Raw genomic sequence first — 15,949 nt, forward strand, 5'->3', positions numbered from 1 at the left:
CTGGACAAGCTGGAGAGGTAGGCCCAGGTGAACCTCATGAGGTTCAACAAGACAGAGTGCAGGGTCCTGCCCCTGGGTCAGAACAATCCTCACTATCAGTACAGGCTGGGGGATGAGGTGATAGAAAGCAGCTCTGAGGAAAAGAACTTGGGAGTTCTGGTGGCTGAGAAGCTGAATGTGAGCCAACAACAGGTACTTGCAGCCCAGACAGCCAATGACATCATAGGCTGCATCAAAAGAAGCATGGCCAGCAGATCTAGAGAGGTGATTCTGACACTTACTCTGCTCTGGGGAGACCTCACCTGAAGTGCTGCATCCAGCTCTGGAGCCCTCAACACAGGAAGGACATGGACCTGATGGAGCAGGTCCAGAGGAGGGCCATGAAGATGACTGGGGGGCTGGAACACCTCTGCTTTGAGGACAGGCTGAGGGAGTTGGCCTTGTTCAGCCTGGAGAATGCTGCAGGGAGACCTAATAGCAGCCTTCCAGTACCTGAAGGGGGCCTACAAGAAGGCTGCAGAAAGACTGTTTTCAAAGGCCTGCAGGGACAGGACAAAGGGCAATGGTTTGAAATTAGAGGAGTTTTAGATTGGATGTTAGGAACAAGTTCTTTACCATAAGGGTGGTGGAACATTGCAACAGGTTGCCTGGGGAGGTGGTTGGGGCCTCACCCCTGCAGATATTCAAGGACAGGATCAACAAGGCTCTGAGCAATCTGATCTAGTGGAGGATGCCCCTGCCAACTGCAGGGTGGTTGGAGTAGATGACTTTTGGAGGTCCCTTCCAACCCAAGCCATTCTATGATTCCGATTATAAATTATTGCTACATCCAGTTACACTTCACCTTTCACATGACCTGACTCTCTATTCAGCTAACATTGGTGCTTCAAGGGTCTTCTAAAACTTGCACCACTGCTCACACAATACAAAAAGATGCCTTCAAATATAAAAAGTCGGATGGCATTCTGTGTATCTCCAGCCTGTGCAGACCTGGGTTGATAACACACTTTAGACAGAAGGCTGCAGATGCCTTGTCAGGAGGTTTGACCAACCTGGTTCTGTAGAGGGATGCAGGAAAGAAGCACACTAACCATGCACAAGGGCTGAAGATGGAAGCAAAGAGTCTTCAAATGTACTTTCTGAACTTAGTAGCTGGCATTGCTTTGTACTACAGCTGGTACATCATCGAACCCTGTCAACTAAAATTCCCTCTAACCATTCTAGAGCAAAAACAAACCCCAAAACAGCCAAAACAGGAATCCCAAACAACTTCTCATCAACTCTGAACAGCCATGCAACATTCAGCTGCACTGCAAGAGAATTCCTTGGAAGTGTTTCAGAAACACATGATCACAGGCTCTATTTTCATCCCCCTCCTATGCTGGGTACTAGCTGCTGGTACCTTGCCTCTCATGGGATATTTTTGTATGCACAAAGACTTTCACGAAAGCCCAGAAAAGAATGGGAAAGGAATTCTCAACTAAGTCACAACATAAGTGATTAATTTCTGCACTGTACATTCTACTATACACCTAGAATTTTCCCAAATCACTATTGCTAGGGAATATTGAAGCTAACCCTTCAAAAGATATTCTTGAATTGCTAATGAAATTTGCAGGATCATCTTCCTCAAAAGCTCCAATCACTGATTTTTACTGATTAAAATTCTAAAATTTGTTAGTCAATTAAACTGTGTAAAATGGCATAGACCTCTTAGCTGTATTAGGGGAGAAAAAAAAAACAACAAACAAAACAACCAAGGAAAAAAAGGAAAAATTATTTAAACATGCATTCCTACATCATCTACATGCAGACATTTTTTGCCTGAAAGATGGAAATAAAAATGGTGAATTCTTACTGTCTAAATGTATATTTTTTTTTCCTGAACTTAAGCTTTTGTTTGCCAGGTAACAGCTATGTTTGTTAAAATGGGAATATGCTCATGAACTTTCAGCCCAGTCAAAGGAGTTCCTGCCAGACTGCTACCAGGAAAAAGTACATTCAAGAAGCCAACTCACAGCATACATAACATCATTATGTTCTATGCCAATGCAGCATAATTGTGTCAAGTTTACTGCAAGTTTTATTTTGTTGTTCAACAGTAGTTTGCAAAGCTTTGAGAGATCAAAAATATCCAACAAATGCATGACATTAAATACCAATATTTTTAAGGCTATGTTCATGCTCAAAGAGTTGAGAGTCCTGCACTGCCAGAACACATTCAGCTATCTCACAGCTACAAGCACACATAAATTGCCACCTTATGCTGATCTGACCACAGGTACTTTCCCTGCATTTTATTCTGTCATCTCCAAGGCCTAACCCTGCTGCTGAATGATGGTTTCCCTTGGGCTGTGCTTTTATTTAAGTGCATTTGCCTGCTAAAGATAGAACTTGGTCACCAGGAAACTCAATTACACCCCAAGTGATTGAGTGAGATCTCAAATAAATGCAAGCCTAGCCACTCAGGTATCTGACTGCAAGGGCTCCCCAAAGATCTCAAATAAATGCAAGCCTAGCCACTCAGGTGTCTGACTGCAAGGGCTCCCCAAAGATCTCAAATAAATGCAAGCCTAGCCACTCAGGTGTCTGACTGCAAGGGCTCCCCAAAGATCTCAAATAAATGCAAGCCTAGCCACTCAGGTGTCTGACTGCAAGGGCTCCCCAAAGATCTCAAATAAATGCAAGCCTAGCCACTCAGGTGTCTGACTGCAAGGGCTCCCCAAAGATCTCAAATAAATGCAAGCCTAGCCACTGCAAGGGCTCCCCAGCTGAAGCTTTGCTCTTCTTTCTCCTCAACAGCTCAGCTCAAACTGTTACAGAGGCACACAAGTTTCAGCTCTGCAGCTTACCAAGCTCCTTTAAGGGAGCTACACAACTCCTTGTGTCACGACACTTTGAGGCAGGGCTCCTTACCTTCACTTTTGACGTTAGTGGTCTGCAAATCCGTGGGGTGGCCTTGGAGGGAGAGCCGAGGCTGCTGCAGACGGCTGATCATGGGCTGGGGCGAGACCCTGCTGTACTCTATGCTGCGGGCAGGCGAGCGGGAGCGAGGGGAGTTCCTGGGAGACTGTTTGGGTGAAGGCCAGGGAGAGCTACGAGGCGATGGTGAGAACCTGTTAACAGCAGGGTGCACTGCGTGGTGTGTGCCATCTTCTTCATCTTCCAGGCTCTGTGCATCGAGCTCCTGATCGCTGAAGGTGCCTCTCCTGGTGGAGTTGCAGGAAGAGCCAGAGCTACGCCGAGAAGCAGACGCTGCATACTCCTGACGGAGGCCTGGCAACAACCACAACATTGGTTACTTGCTTCCAGCCCACAAACACTTCAAAGGAGAGGATGCAGACAAATATCTATCCAGTGCTCAAACTCAAACCTGACTCACCCTAACTCACAGTCTCACAGTATATTAGAGGTTGGAAGGGACCTCAAGACCTCCAAGCCCCCTACCAAAGCAGGGTCACCCAGGGTAGTCTGCACAGGAATGCATCCAGGTGGGTTTGGAAAGTCTCCAGAGACGGAAACTCCACAACCTTCCTGGGCAGCCTGTTCCAGGGCTCTGTCACCCTCACTGGAAAGAAGTTTCTCCTCATGTTGAGTTACTAATAAAAGGATTAACTGCTCAACTTTGTTTTCAGGATGGAAAATACTTACTTTCTTCTTGCATTCGTGCCAAAATTTGCACATCTGTAACATCATTTAGCTTGTAATTAGACCCAATAGAGTCTTCATCCATCTCAGATGCACTTAATTCACTGTCCAGAGAGGATTGTGGACTTAGTGGAGGATTTCTATCTGCTGAACTTTTAAGATGACCTAGAGAAAGAAAACACAGTAATAGAAAATATGGGGTTTTAGGAAAAAAAGGGTAAAAAAGGCAAACTGCATTTCCTTTTTCAGTAAAAGAACCACCAATATAAAACCAGATAATGACAGACATTGAGTCTGATAGAGCAATTGAAACATTTGATTGTGAACCCAGGCTGAAAACATGATTTACAGAAGCAGAGCTTAGCCATTACCTTCTAAAAAATTATCAACTTTATAAAAACATCATAATGGTGGCAAAATAAATGCATGGCAGATAATCTTGGCTACCTGTACCCCACAGCTCTTACACAAAGAGCAACTGTGTACATGTCCTCTTTGTGTCTTCATTCTCATCTCTGCACTCTACCTTGCAAGATGTTAAGTCTGACAGTATATTTCTTGGCAGTTAGGACTTCACTGAATCACAGGAGTTAGAAGGGACTTCTGGAGATCATCTAGTCCAAGCCCCCTGCCAGAGCAAGTTTTCCTAAATAAGGTTGCACAGGACAGCACCCAAGAGGTTTTTGAATGACTCCATAGCTGGGAGACTCCACCACCTCTCTGGGCAGCCTGTTGCAGTGGTCTACCATCCTCAAAGTTCTCCTTCATGTTTAGATGAACATGGATTCAGTCTGGAATGCTTAAAATACAGCTTATCCGAGAATACTACTTTTTCTGTGTACACACCTTTGCTAAACTACAACATCTGCCTTCTGCATGACACCCCATGGTCAGTTACATCTCATCTTGCTGTCCTGCAGGCAGATACCACCACTGTGGCACACCATGCAAAACAGAGCAACATAGATTAAGGCAAAAGCTGAGTAATGGCTCTGCAGAGAATATACTGCAGTGCAGGCTTCTCCTTACAAGCCCACACTGAACTACAGATAGTTGGATAGTCAATGCAATCTTCCCTGTGAGCTAACTTGAGTTAAAGTATATTTAATAAGCCAACATTTTGACTTGAGAGTAGAGACATTTTCCAGGCATTAATTCTTCTGATGCAAAGAACGCGTCTGTGGAACAGAATAAATGCAGAAAACATTGCCAGAAGTTGATGTTGACACTGCTGGCTGCTGAGCCTCATGGAATGCCTTTCATTAAAATACATGCTCCTTAGATTATACTGTTCACATCTGAGGTACTGATGGATACATTGCATACCAAATGTTTCACTTAATAAGGAACAGGGGAGTTGGAAAAACTTTACAATTGCCAACACCTAACCTCTGAACACCTACTATGCAACTTGCATCCCAGTCAATTACAGGGTCAGATCTAGAAGCCACTTATGTATGTTAGGATTCCACAGAACTAAGCCTAAGTGTTTTGATCTAACTGCATCAGTGATTTAAGAGACAAGGACTTCCAGAGAAAACATTTTAAATGTATCTCATGCCAGAAAGTCTGTAAAAAGCCTGAATACTACGTCCCACAAAAGATGGACAAGCTTTTGGTGTCTTTCTCACTTTAGTTCAATGTATATGTAATCTATTTAAGTACATAAAGAAAGACCAAACTCTCACACAGATTTACCTGAGGCACCAGGAGGTATGAGCTGCTTCACTAAAGCAGATTTCACAGGTGTTGAGGAGGGGGAGTTGAAACCACTGCTGTAGGGGCTACTTGTATTTGGGCTGTAGGAGCTGGCATAACTGACAGCACTGAAAGGGCTGCTGTACAAACTCTGCCTCTTGAGAGCTGTATGAGAGAGGAGGAGATAACAAATTATACTGAAGGAACCAATGAAAGATGAACACAACACTACATCATAGCTTCAGTGTGATTTAGTTACTGCTCAATTCAAGGAGAACATGGGGTAGTTTTTCAGCTGAAGGTTTTCATTTCTTAGACACAACCACACTGTGGAAGGAGTGGAAGAAGAAGGCAAGGCAAGGTAGCAACAAATGGTTTGCTTGTAAAAATCAGACCTAAATTCACTACAACTGATCTCTTCAAGATGTTCAATGCAGGCATTGGGAAGGAAAAAGGAAACAACTCAAAAGACAGTAGTAGATAAACTGCACTAATACATATCCTCTATACCCAAGTAGATACAAACCAGAGTGCACCATGAGGTCTGGCCCTCCAGGATCCACACAGCTGTCTGGATCACACAGTGCTTCAACAGCAAGCCCAAGGCTGGTGCCACAGAACTATCAATACCACTACAGACCTTCCCAAAGCATAGGCTAAAACGAAAAGCCATTGAACATGGCAAATGCTTCTGCTTGTATTTCTGAATACCATGAAGCAAGTCGACTGTAGGATTATTCCCTTCTGTTGTAATGCCGTGGGATTTTTATGTCTGCGGATTTCAAGCCCATACGTAAGATCCAAAACTGGGTAATTTCCTCTGCCATTTATTGCAAATATTTCAATGCTGAAGTATTTTCAGATTAATTTTGACCACTGGAGAATATTTTCAGAATGATACTGAAATTCCCCTAGTTACCAGGGTATGATTTGTTTAGTTACTTAAACATTCAGAAATGCACATTTTATGTTAACCTAAGAAACTTCAAGGGGGGGAAGTGTGAACCAAAAGGAAATTTGTGGTCACTTTTGGCAAAATCAGTTCCTTCACTGCTGAGAATATTTTACACCAAACGCCTGCATTTTAGCAAAGAACAAATCAAGCTGCAAAACTTTAAACTGCAAGCTTGAGATCCATATGTAAATCTAGATTAGACTGCAGCTTGCCTAGCTGCAAGAAACTAAATTCATTAAGGCATGAGAGCACTGAAATTATGCATATATATTATAGACTGACAAGAACAGGCCTGGCAATGCTCTCAAGTGGTACTTAGGAAAAAAAAAAACACAAAAGAAATTAAGTTATTCATAGAATATTGCGTGACATATCTGTTACTGAAAAATGGCTTCAATTAGCGTTGGAAGAATTAGGCTACTGATAGCAGTGGACAGAAAAAGAATGGAACATGACTGGGTGACTTTTGGAGGTCCCTTTCAACCCAAACCATTCTATGATTATTTACTAAAAAGCCTTTCATTCCAAGTAAGATGTTTGTTTGCTTGTTTTGAGGTGACAAGAAGCCAAAAGACCACAGCTGCATGAAACGCTGCTCTGAGTAGCAAAGCCTGCTTCAGCTCCTCCCTCCTGCCCCACTTGCCTCTCAGTCACTGTCTCCTCAGTTGTTCAGCCTACTAGAGTGGATGTAAGTTTAAAACACCTAAAGTGTTTTAACTGACTGCATCACTGAGTTTTTAATTGTGCTCCAACACAAAGCAGCCCCCAAGCAAACAGAGCAGAAGGCAGTGTGGAGGCAGAAGCAGCAGAAATGAAAGCTGACTCAACAGCAGGTTCCTTAAATTGCACCTCATGTAGAGATCCCTCCCAGAGTCTAAACCAGTTAATATTACTAATGTTTTTAATTAGAGTGGAAAGAGAGCTGCTGAGGATGAAAGTTTATTTCCCACCCTTCACAACAAGTCTTAAATGATATGCACTAATTTCAGCAATTAGTGGATTCAATTAACTCTACCAAGTATTCTTGAGGTGCCTACATATCACTTTGAGAGTGTCAGAAGGGAAACCTCCATTTTATTACAAAGCTCAGTTAGCAAGCCCAGTAATTACAAGCAGGTTGTACTCTGATGAAACTCCTTTGACGTCAAGTTCTTCTGGCATTCACATTGGAATCCCAAAGCATCTATTCCAACTGAATCTTTGTTCTCATGCCAAGAGAAATTTACTTTTTACCTCTTGCAGAATATGACAGTAAAAAAAAACCCTAAAGTATAAGTCTGCACAACACTTATTTTGTACTTATTACACAGACAAGTGTTTGAAAATATGAACCACAAATTAGAAGACAATTGTACTGTTGTATAACCTTCAAAACAGACTCTTTGTACATATTGAGAATGATACAAAATATCTGATCACACAGAACTCTCTAGATGAAAAAACCCACACACAAAACAAAACAACCCATATTTTTGTTACACAAAAAGTATGCTGGGGTGGTACATGGTGACACTCTATATGCTACAGTAGTTTTCATCTTAGCTTCCCTCTGTCTTCCTCAGCACTACTTTTCCCCCAGGGGGAAAAAAAAAAATGGATTTGAACTAATTTTTTTGGCCTAGAATTTCTGAAGCTTCTCCAAGAGATGTCTGCAACTTAGGAGGGCACTACTATTTTTACACTTACAGATTGTCTGACACTCCAAATAAAGACCAATGTTAGTAAGTCATTTTAACACTAAAATGATGCTGTATGAGATAAAAACCTTATCTTACAAAAGATGACACAGGTTTCCAAACATCATTTTTCATGCACATTTTCTTTTATGACATTCAGAAACACAATGCAGCATCTAACTTTAGTCAGCATCTGGTTCAATTGATCTTGAATCTGTCTTTTGCTCTAGACAGCAGGAAAAGTTTGCCTCAAACTCATGCTTATATGGTTCAGAAGGATCTACTATATGAATGAGGTGAATTTTTCCAAATCCTAGAGACATGATATTGATTTTTGTTACAATTAAGTGACAAATTCATCCCAGCAGTCCTTGCAGTAATTCAAAACCACCACTAGACAACTCCATCACTGAGACCAAGGTTGGCTAAGTAACAGCTGGCTTTGAAAAAGCTCAGTGCTTACCTGAAAAGTCAAACTCAGCATGGAAAAGACAACCTCAGGGTTATGTTGGGTTTTTGTTTGTTTGGAGAGGGTTTTGTTGTTTGGGGGGTTTGTTTGGTTTGTTTTTTAAACACACACAGCCATACAATTCTCCTACCAGCTACACTGACCATGAGTCTGATTTCAGGTAATTAAATAGAAATGCTGCCTCAGCAAAATCTGCAATATGACCGAAGTTATTCTTTTCTAATTCTGTTCAATTATGTCTTACAAAAGCATCTCTTCCAGAAATTCCTCCCCCTGGTATTTCTGTTCATGCCATTGATCTCTTGATTTGCTGAGAGCCACCCTTTCCTCCTCTATTACCATGCAGTGGAAAAAGATCACTTTAGAAGAGGAAAACGTGGAAGACAGCATATGAGACCAAGAAACAACAAAAAGGTACTAGGTTGGAAAGACATAACAGGAACTGACAAAGAGAACAGGGCAAAAGAAACATCAAGAAGGACTCAAAGAAAGTAACAGCAGCACAGAAAGCCTTATCCACAGAGACCTGGAACCCAAATTGATAAACTGAATCAGCAACTAAGAATAGGCTGCATGATAGGTTCATGAGGTATAAGCACTATGTAGAAATACAAGTCACAACATACTCCAGAAGTTGTGGGCTCACAAGTTTACATGCAGCACTACTTGCAAGCTCCAGTGGCGCTTCCTCTTGCCCTGTAAGGAGGCTGGTTGCTCTGAAGGACAGTTGTCTTTTGTTACAAATTCATTTTTCCATGCAATTCTCCCCAGCCAGCAGTACTAGTGACCACCTCCTCTATCACTAATGTTTTCCTCCTACGAAGAGCATAGGTGAAGTACACTGCCAGAGGCAGATTCTCAGGTCTATGGGGAGTGGTGGGGAAGAAGTTGCCTAGATACATCACTTGAATGATCAAACTTTGAAGTTGTCCATTCCATAGGGAAGCTTCCTGCCACCGTTTCAAAGTTGATAATTTCTACAAAGCTAACAGAACTTGTGGTACTTCTGGAAGATTTCTACTCAGAACTGAGTAGAAGTTAAACTATGAATAGAATTGTTCATGCTTAACCTAATACTCAGTAGTACTCAAGTTCCCAAACTTTTATCACTGTTCACAAATCCCTCTGATCTAGAAACTTCTAGGTGTTCACAATTTCAGTCTTTGCCTGTACCCAGCTATGTATCATTTTAGCTCTGAAAGTACATATGCCAAAGGCAGCACACAAAGGAAATAGAAGAAGATCAAAGGTGACTCAAACTGAAGGCACTTTCACCATTTCTATAAGAGTAAGAAATGGCCTTTTCATGTGATCTACCAGCAATGTTTTCAACATTTTATTAAGAAACCTTTCAGTACAAGCCAGAACAAAGACTGAATTGTTCCAGAAAAGAATCCAAGGAGAGAGGGGGAAAAAAGTTACAGTCAAATAAACTCAAAAGTTTATGTATAACCATGTAAAGAAGCTGATAGTTGGGAATGCTTCTGGAACTGTGTGTTCACATATTCTTAGCTCAAGACCAATCATTCTGCTAATTCCTAGAAGTAGCAGCTAAAGAAAGCAAGATAGATCACACAGTGCAAAGACTGCAAAAAGATGGAAATACAGGAAGAAAGCAAATATTAATAGCAAGAAAGTTATTTCTCAGTATAACTTAAGAAAAAAAAAAAGGGCTCCAACAAAGAAATTAAAATAAAGCCCATAACCAGATGGACAGGGAATTCTAACCAGACCATCAGCATCTTGCTGCTGGGAATAAAAGGGTAGAGAATGCAGGCTTTCATCTTCTCAGGTCCAAATACTCAGTCCTTCTCCAACCAACTAATCTGTATCCAGGAAGAATCATACACTCTAGGTTTTTTAAATCTTACTGTGATAAAATCTTAAAGTTACTGGGGATGGAAGGCAAAGAACTCAATATTACTGCCTGAAAGTATTCAAAAAAGTCAGCCTCCACTTCCTTAGTTGAAATAAAATATCTCACCTAGCAGGAAACTAACAGACTGATAAGCACCTCATTATGGTAGTTTAATACTGGCTTCTATTTTAAAATAAAACAACAAAGCCTCAGAGTTAAGAACCTTGTTTCTCCCTGAAGACTTCTGTCCACATTATAACCATGCAGGTAGTTTAAAACTCTGAGATTGTGATTCATGGTCTAAAGCTTTACTTTATTCATCCAAATGAGCAGAATGGATTCCTGTTTGCAAACCATAACAAACGTTTCTGTATCTCACCCTGCTCTCTCTCACCTATCCATCAGCTAATGCTGACTCTCTTTCAGAATAAATATTCACAACCCAGTGGCATTAGTATGCAGGAACTCACCTGACATTGTCTGTTCCAGCCTGTGGATCAGGGACTTCTTAGCAGATTCAACATCAGGACTTGGGTAATCCAGAACCTGCCTGCACCAAACTAATGGACTGACACATTTTTGCACTGAAGGCGGTTTCTTCTTTGGGGATGTATATAACCTTTAAAGAAGAGGAAAAAATAATCTATCAAGACAGGCAAAATGAGTGTAAGAGCAGACATTTAACAAAATACCAAATACTAGTCTATTTTTATAAGAGTATTCATACTACTATACCAAAATATAGAGAAAGCCTAAGTTTTACCTTTAATTATTCTAGATACAGCATAATACTGACAACTTAGAACTAGCCAAGGACTTCTGGCAAGAAGTGATGCCTCTATTGCTACACTGGGATATACAACCTGATGTGCCAGAGAAAGCAAATCTTCACCTTTCAGACAGCTCAGGTATATGGACAATTTCACTATGCCACAACAATGTCCAAATCAAAATAAATCTTTTCAGATTTAAGTAACATTCACCTGAAAGAGGGAAACAAAGCACTATGCAATATGCAACTGGGTTTTTTTTCCTAAGCACAATGATGTAGCAAGTGATAAGCATCTTAACAGCCATGAAACAGGGCTAAAGTGCATGGAACACACAGAACACACATCTTTAACAACAAACATCTCATTTTTACTAGTAATTTTTGACCTAGCACCTGATCCTTTAGTTTTCCTTTCAACATGGAACAAAGGGACTATCTGTCCTGAGGGTATACTGTCAAGCATTAAAGACAAGGAACAAGAGATAATGCACACAGGAGAGCAAAGAAAAACAATAAAATCTTGTTGTTTTGCAGGACATGCTGAGGCCTTTTCGCCTATCAGCATCTCCATTTATTTTAACATCAGTATTCCATGACTGAAGAAAGAAGTCTGAAGCCTTTAGACTGGAATACATTTAGATAAAAATGTTGTCTTCCTCAACTAAAAGATTACAGGAAAAGTCACAGCCATGCTCAAAACAGGGATATTTAAGCCTGATCTCGGGACCAGAACCAAGCTTGGAAATGTGCTTCAGCAAAAAAACAGTGAAGTGCAAGACCTGCAGCTCTTAACTAGAGCTTATGCATATGCTAAAATGGAGAAATGAGTGTTTCTTTCAGGAGTAATGACAGACTTCATACTCCAAGTGAATGTGGTTGTATGCCACACTAACTTAGGAACATTTGACAGCCTCATCAGCCATGTTTCCACACAGGACAGCAAAAATCCTTGTTCCTCTATGTCAATGGCATCAGCAACACAGAAGTTATTTTCCCCAGCTCTATTACAAGATTAGCTGATTATTCCTCTAATTCTGGAACCTGAACTCACGTTTGTTTTATAAACAGCTTTAAAAGATTTTTAACTACTCCTGAGGTCACCTTTTACAAAAGCTTCTCAATGCTTATAAAACCATGAATCTCTCACCCAAAACACTGATCACTTTGTTTAGAGCATGCTGTGAAACACTCTCCCCTCAAACACTGAAATCAGAAAGGTGCCTTTACAAATGCAGGAGAGAGGACTGTTACTTAGCTGCTAGGTTTTCAACCAAGGATGAAGCTCTTTGCAGCAACACAAGCAGCTATAGTCCATCTGGCTCACCCTGCTCAGTACCATGCTGGTCATTAAAATGGATTTTGTAGAAATCCTTACAATCTTCACAGGCACCCTGCCCACAAGAAAAGCTATGAGCCCTGAGGATCCTTGGAAAGCATAAGACTCACTCTTTACACTTCTGTGTAAATAATTACACAAACTGCTGTCCTTTCTGTGATTACCTGCATGTAGTTAAAAGTAATGTTTAACATTCAGTAGCTCTCTAGCACTCCAAATTTACTGTCTTCTCAGCATTTATTTGCATGTACTCTTTCCTGTCCTAGGGTATGTTTACACAACACAGTGTCCAAGCCAAGAGACAGCCTCTGTGCTGTACAGGCTAGACTCTGGATAGCACACATGCCTTGCTGTGTTTGAGAAGTTCCATGCACATTTGAAGTGTTTACAGTAATGCCCACTACAGAGCAGGCAAGAAATTAAGTGCATGTCCTCTTTGAAAGGCACACAAAAAGCATATTTCCACCAAACCTACAAGACTAATCAAATATTTTAAGCTCCAATACTTTTTTTTCTGCTATTTCCAATCCTTCCAATCAGTTTATTTACTGAAGCAATCCAGGCTCACACAGCTCCCACGTCCCTCCTTCTTTCTAATCAAAAATACACTGCATATTCTCCCTCTTCTTTCCAGTCACCTGGTTTTCCTTTCGCAGCCTTTGTCTCACACCTTATATTTCAAGACAGAACTTCAGAATACATGTATTTCATGCAACTCCACCACCTCATGACAAGCACATGTACATTGATACAGGAACACAATGGCTCTTTCAGGACAGCTCCTCGCACATCATGCAGTTGAAGTCTGTTATAAAGATCTTAATCTCCCATTTGATAAAAGGCAAGCTCACATTTTTAAATGCCTTAATTGTACTAGGTTTGTCTGATTGGGATTAAAAAGAAAAATACCAAAGGCAAAGCTGAAAAAAGAAAAAAAAAAAATCATTGACACTTCTTCCTCTCTTCCCAAGAGCAGGAAGGGAAAAAGCAGAAAGGAGACTGTGAAGCATGCACAAATAACTGAAATAGGGCTAAATGATCTTTTCTCCAAACTAATGTTTAACCCAAAAGGTATCTGTGTCCAATTCTGGACTCCCCAGTTCAAGGAGGACAGGGAACTGCTTGAGAGGGTACAGCAAAAGGCTACAAAGATGGTTAGAGGACTAAAACATCTGTCTTATGAAGCATGGCTGAGGGACTTGGTGCTTTTTTAGCCTGGAGAAGACTGAGGGAGGAATTCAATGCTTACCAAGACTTACAGGGTGGGTGTCAAGAAGATGGGGCCAGTCTTTTGTCAGTGGTCAAAAGCATGACTTGCCTAACAACAGGACAAGAGGTAATGGGCATAAACCTGAACACAGGAAGTTCCACGTAAACATAAGGAGGAACTTCTTTACTTTGAGGGCGGAGCAGCACTGAACAGGCTGCCCAGAGAAGTGGTGGAGTCTCCACATCTGGAGTCATTCAAAGCCCATCTGGACACTGTGCTGTGCAACCTGCTCTAGGTGACCCCAGGGTGGTTGGACTGAATGATCTCTGGAGGTCCCTTCCAACCCCTGTCACTCTGATTCTGTGTATCACTTGTCCTGAGCTGAAGACCATTCCAGAAGAGGTTAGTTCATATTTGTACCTGTTAATGCACTCTGCAGCAATGCAACAGCATTCTTTGGCAGCACAATCGGTTCAAGATTAAAGATTACCTACAGTATGGCTTCATACATCTTTCAACACTACTAAATCACTTTCTCAACACAGGAAGTTGAAAACGATTGAGGAAGCTGACAGCCTGCAGTTACCACCCTACAACAAACGTTAACATACCAGAAACCTACATTCCAATTTCTCCACAAGACACTAAAGACTCCACAATTCAGCAACAGAAGGTCAAGTGAAAGAGGGCAGTATATAAAAAGCAGCTGAGGAGCTTTGACCTATTTTGAAGCAGCTTATCAAGAGGGCCAGACACTACGATTCTGCTGCACACAGTAACATTCCCTTCCTTCACCTGCCACTAGTCAGCTATGTCCCAGCAACACCAGTCTGAAGTTTAAAGCAGCCAGGAGCTCTACTGCTTAGTTCCAGGAAGGTACAGCACACAAAGGGCAGAGCCTTTGCAGAAGGCTGTCTCTGCCAGCTCAGATGATCATGTCAGCTGGAATGGGCAAGCTGTAGCATGTTGCACTGGGACACAGCTGACCTGGAAAACACTTTGAAGGAAGAGAACACAACAGTGAGGTAGGAATAGAACAGCTGTAATAGGGCTTACCTCACCTGAGAAACACCACCCTGTGCGTTAAAAAACAAGGCTAGCTGCCACTTCCAGGGAACCAGAAGCCAAGTTAGAAAGAAAGGCAGAGTCTTTGTGTATCAGAATCCTTCTACTGCTTAGTAGAAGGGAGAGGGAGAGAACAAGCAGATGAATATGAAGTCACAGACCCAAATAAGAAAGACGGCAAGTGGAAGAAACTTTGAGTTAGAGGTCATTAAGAGAAAACTGGCAGATACAATAGAGGCAACGAAACAGAGTGAACAAAACACAGTGCAGGCAAAAGCAGGATTGAGAAAGCAACTTGAAGATATGAAAAAAACCAACCAAACAACTGAATTCTAAGAACAGATCAATAGGAAATTCCCCTAAAACACAAGAGGGAAATTCCACAATGAAAAGCTACTAAAAATAAATCATGAGATTAGTACTGGACAGTCTGGAAAATAGACAATTTAAAACTCTACACTGTCAATCTCAACTCTTTTAGATCAACCAAAAAGTTCCAGGAGAACCCATTTGGAGCAAATTCAGTACATTAAAATTTAATATGGCTTTTGAACAAAGAGCTACAGGTAAAGATCTGAAGATCTCTGATAAAAAAAAAAAATATAATCCAAAACCTAAATGACATCCCTGAACGTATCTGACTCACCAGAGTCCCTCCGTCCTCCACCCCTGTAAAGTTCTTATCCTGCAGTTGTAACTGACACATTGCTCAGCTAATTACTAATTTGTTGGTGTACTCAACTGAACACTTCTAGCTTTCAAAGATGACTAAGATATAGCAAAACTCCAGGTCTCTCAAAATGAGATGAACACTGCAAAAATGCTTTGACAAGCTCATTAAACCCTCCTATTAGAAGAGCATGTCCCACCTACAGGATGCGATTTTCAAGTAGAGTTGGGAGGATTCAGGTTGCAAAGTGCAACTGGGAACACAACTACCTTCCTGTCACCAGCAATTAAAGATAATTAGCTGTGCCATGGCTAGTGGCTGGAAATTAATGCCAGTATCCATTTCCTCATCTCAAAAGAACATGTTTCTTTCTGAAAGGAATGTCCATGGGACAGCAATGTGCCCTTGTGGCCAAGAGAGCCAATGGGATCCTGGGGTACATCAAGAAAAGTGTGGCCAGCAGGTCTAGGGAGGTTCTTCTCCCCCTCTACTCTGCCCTACTGAGACCACAGCTGCAATCCTGTGTCCAGTTTTGGGCTTCCCAACTCAAGAGAGACAGAGACCTGATGGAGAGAATCCAACAGAGAGCCAG

The 15,949-nt window shown here is 41.5% G+C and overlaps 1 protein-coding gene across 2 annotated transcripts in view; it reads right to left on the reverse strand.

The window, feature by feature from the left end:
- SLAIN2 (SLAIN motif family member 2) overlaps positions 1-15,949 on the reverse strand; it is a 38,462-nt gene that overhangs the window by 16,056 nt on the left and 6,457 nt on the right. For both annotated transcript variants that reach the window (XM_054382815.1, XM_054382814.1), the window contains exons 2-5: positions 10,775-10,923; positions 5,347-5,511; positions 3,652-3,813; positions 2,917-3,276 (exon numbers count right to left, since the gene is read on the reverse strand). In XM_054382815.1, coding sequence (XP_054238790.1) covers positions 2,917-3,276; positions 3,652-3,813; positions 5,347-5,511; positions 10,775-10,923 — 836 coding nt within the window. The remainder of the gene's footprint in view (positions 1-2,916; positions 3,277-3,651; positions 3,814-5,346; positions 5,512-10,774; positions 10,924-15,949) is intronic.

Source organism: Indicator indicator, chromosome 8 (genome assembly GCF_027791375.1).
Source record: "Indicator indicator isolate 239-I01 chromosome 8, UM_Iind_1.1, whole genome shotgun sequence".
Lineage (NCBI taxonomy): Eukaryota > Metazoa > Chordata > Aves > Piciformes > Indicatoridae > Indicator > Indicator indicator.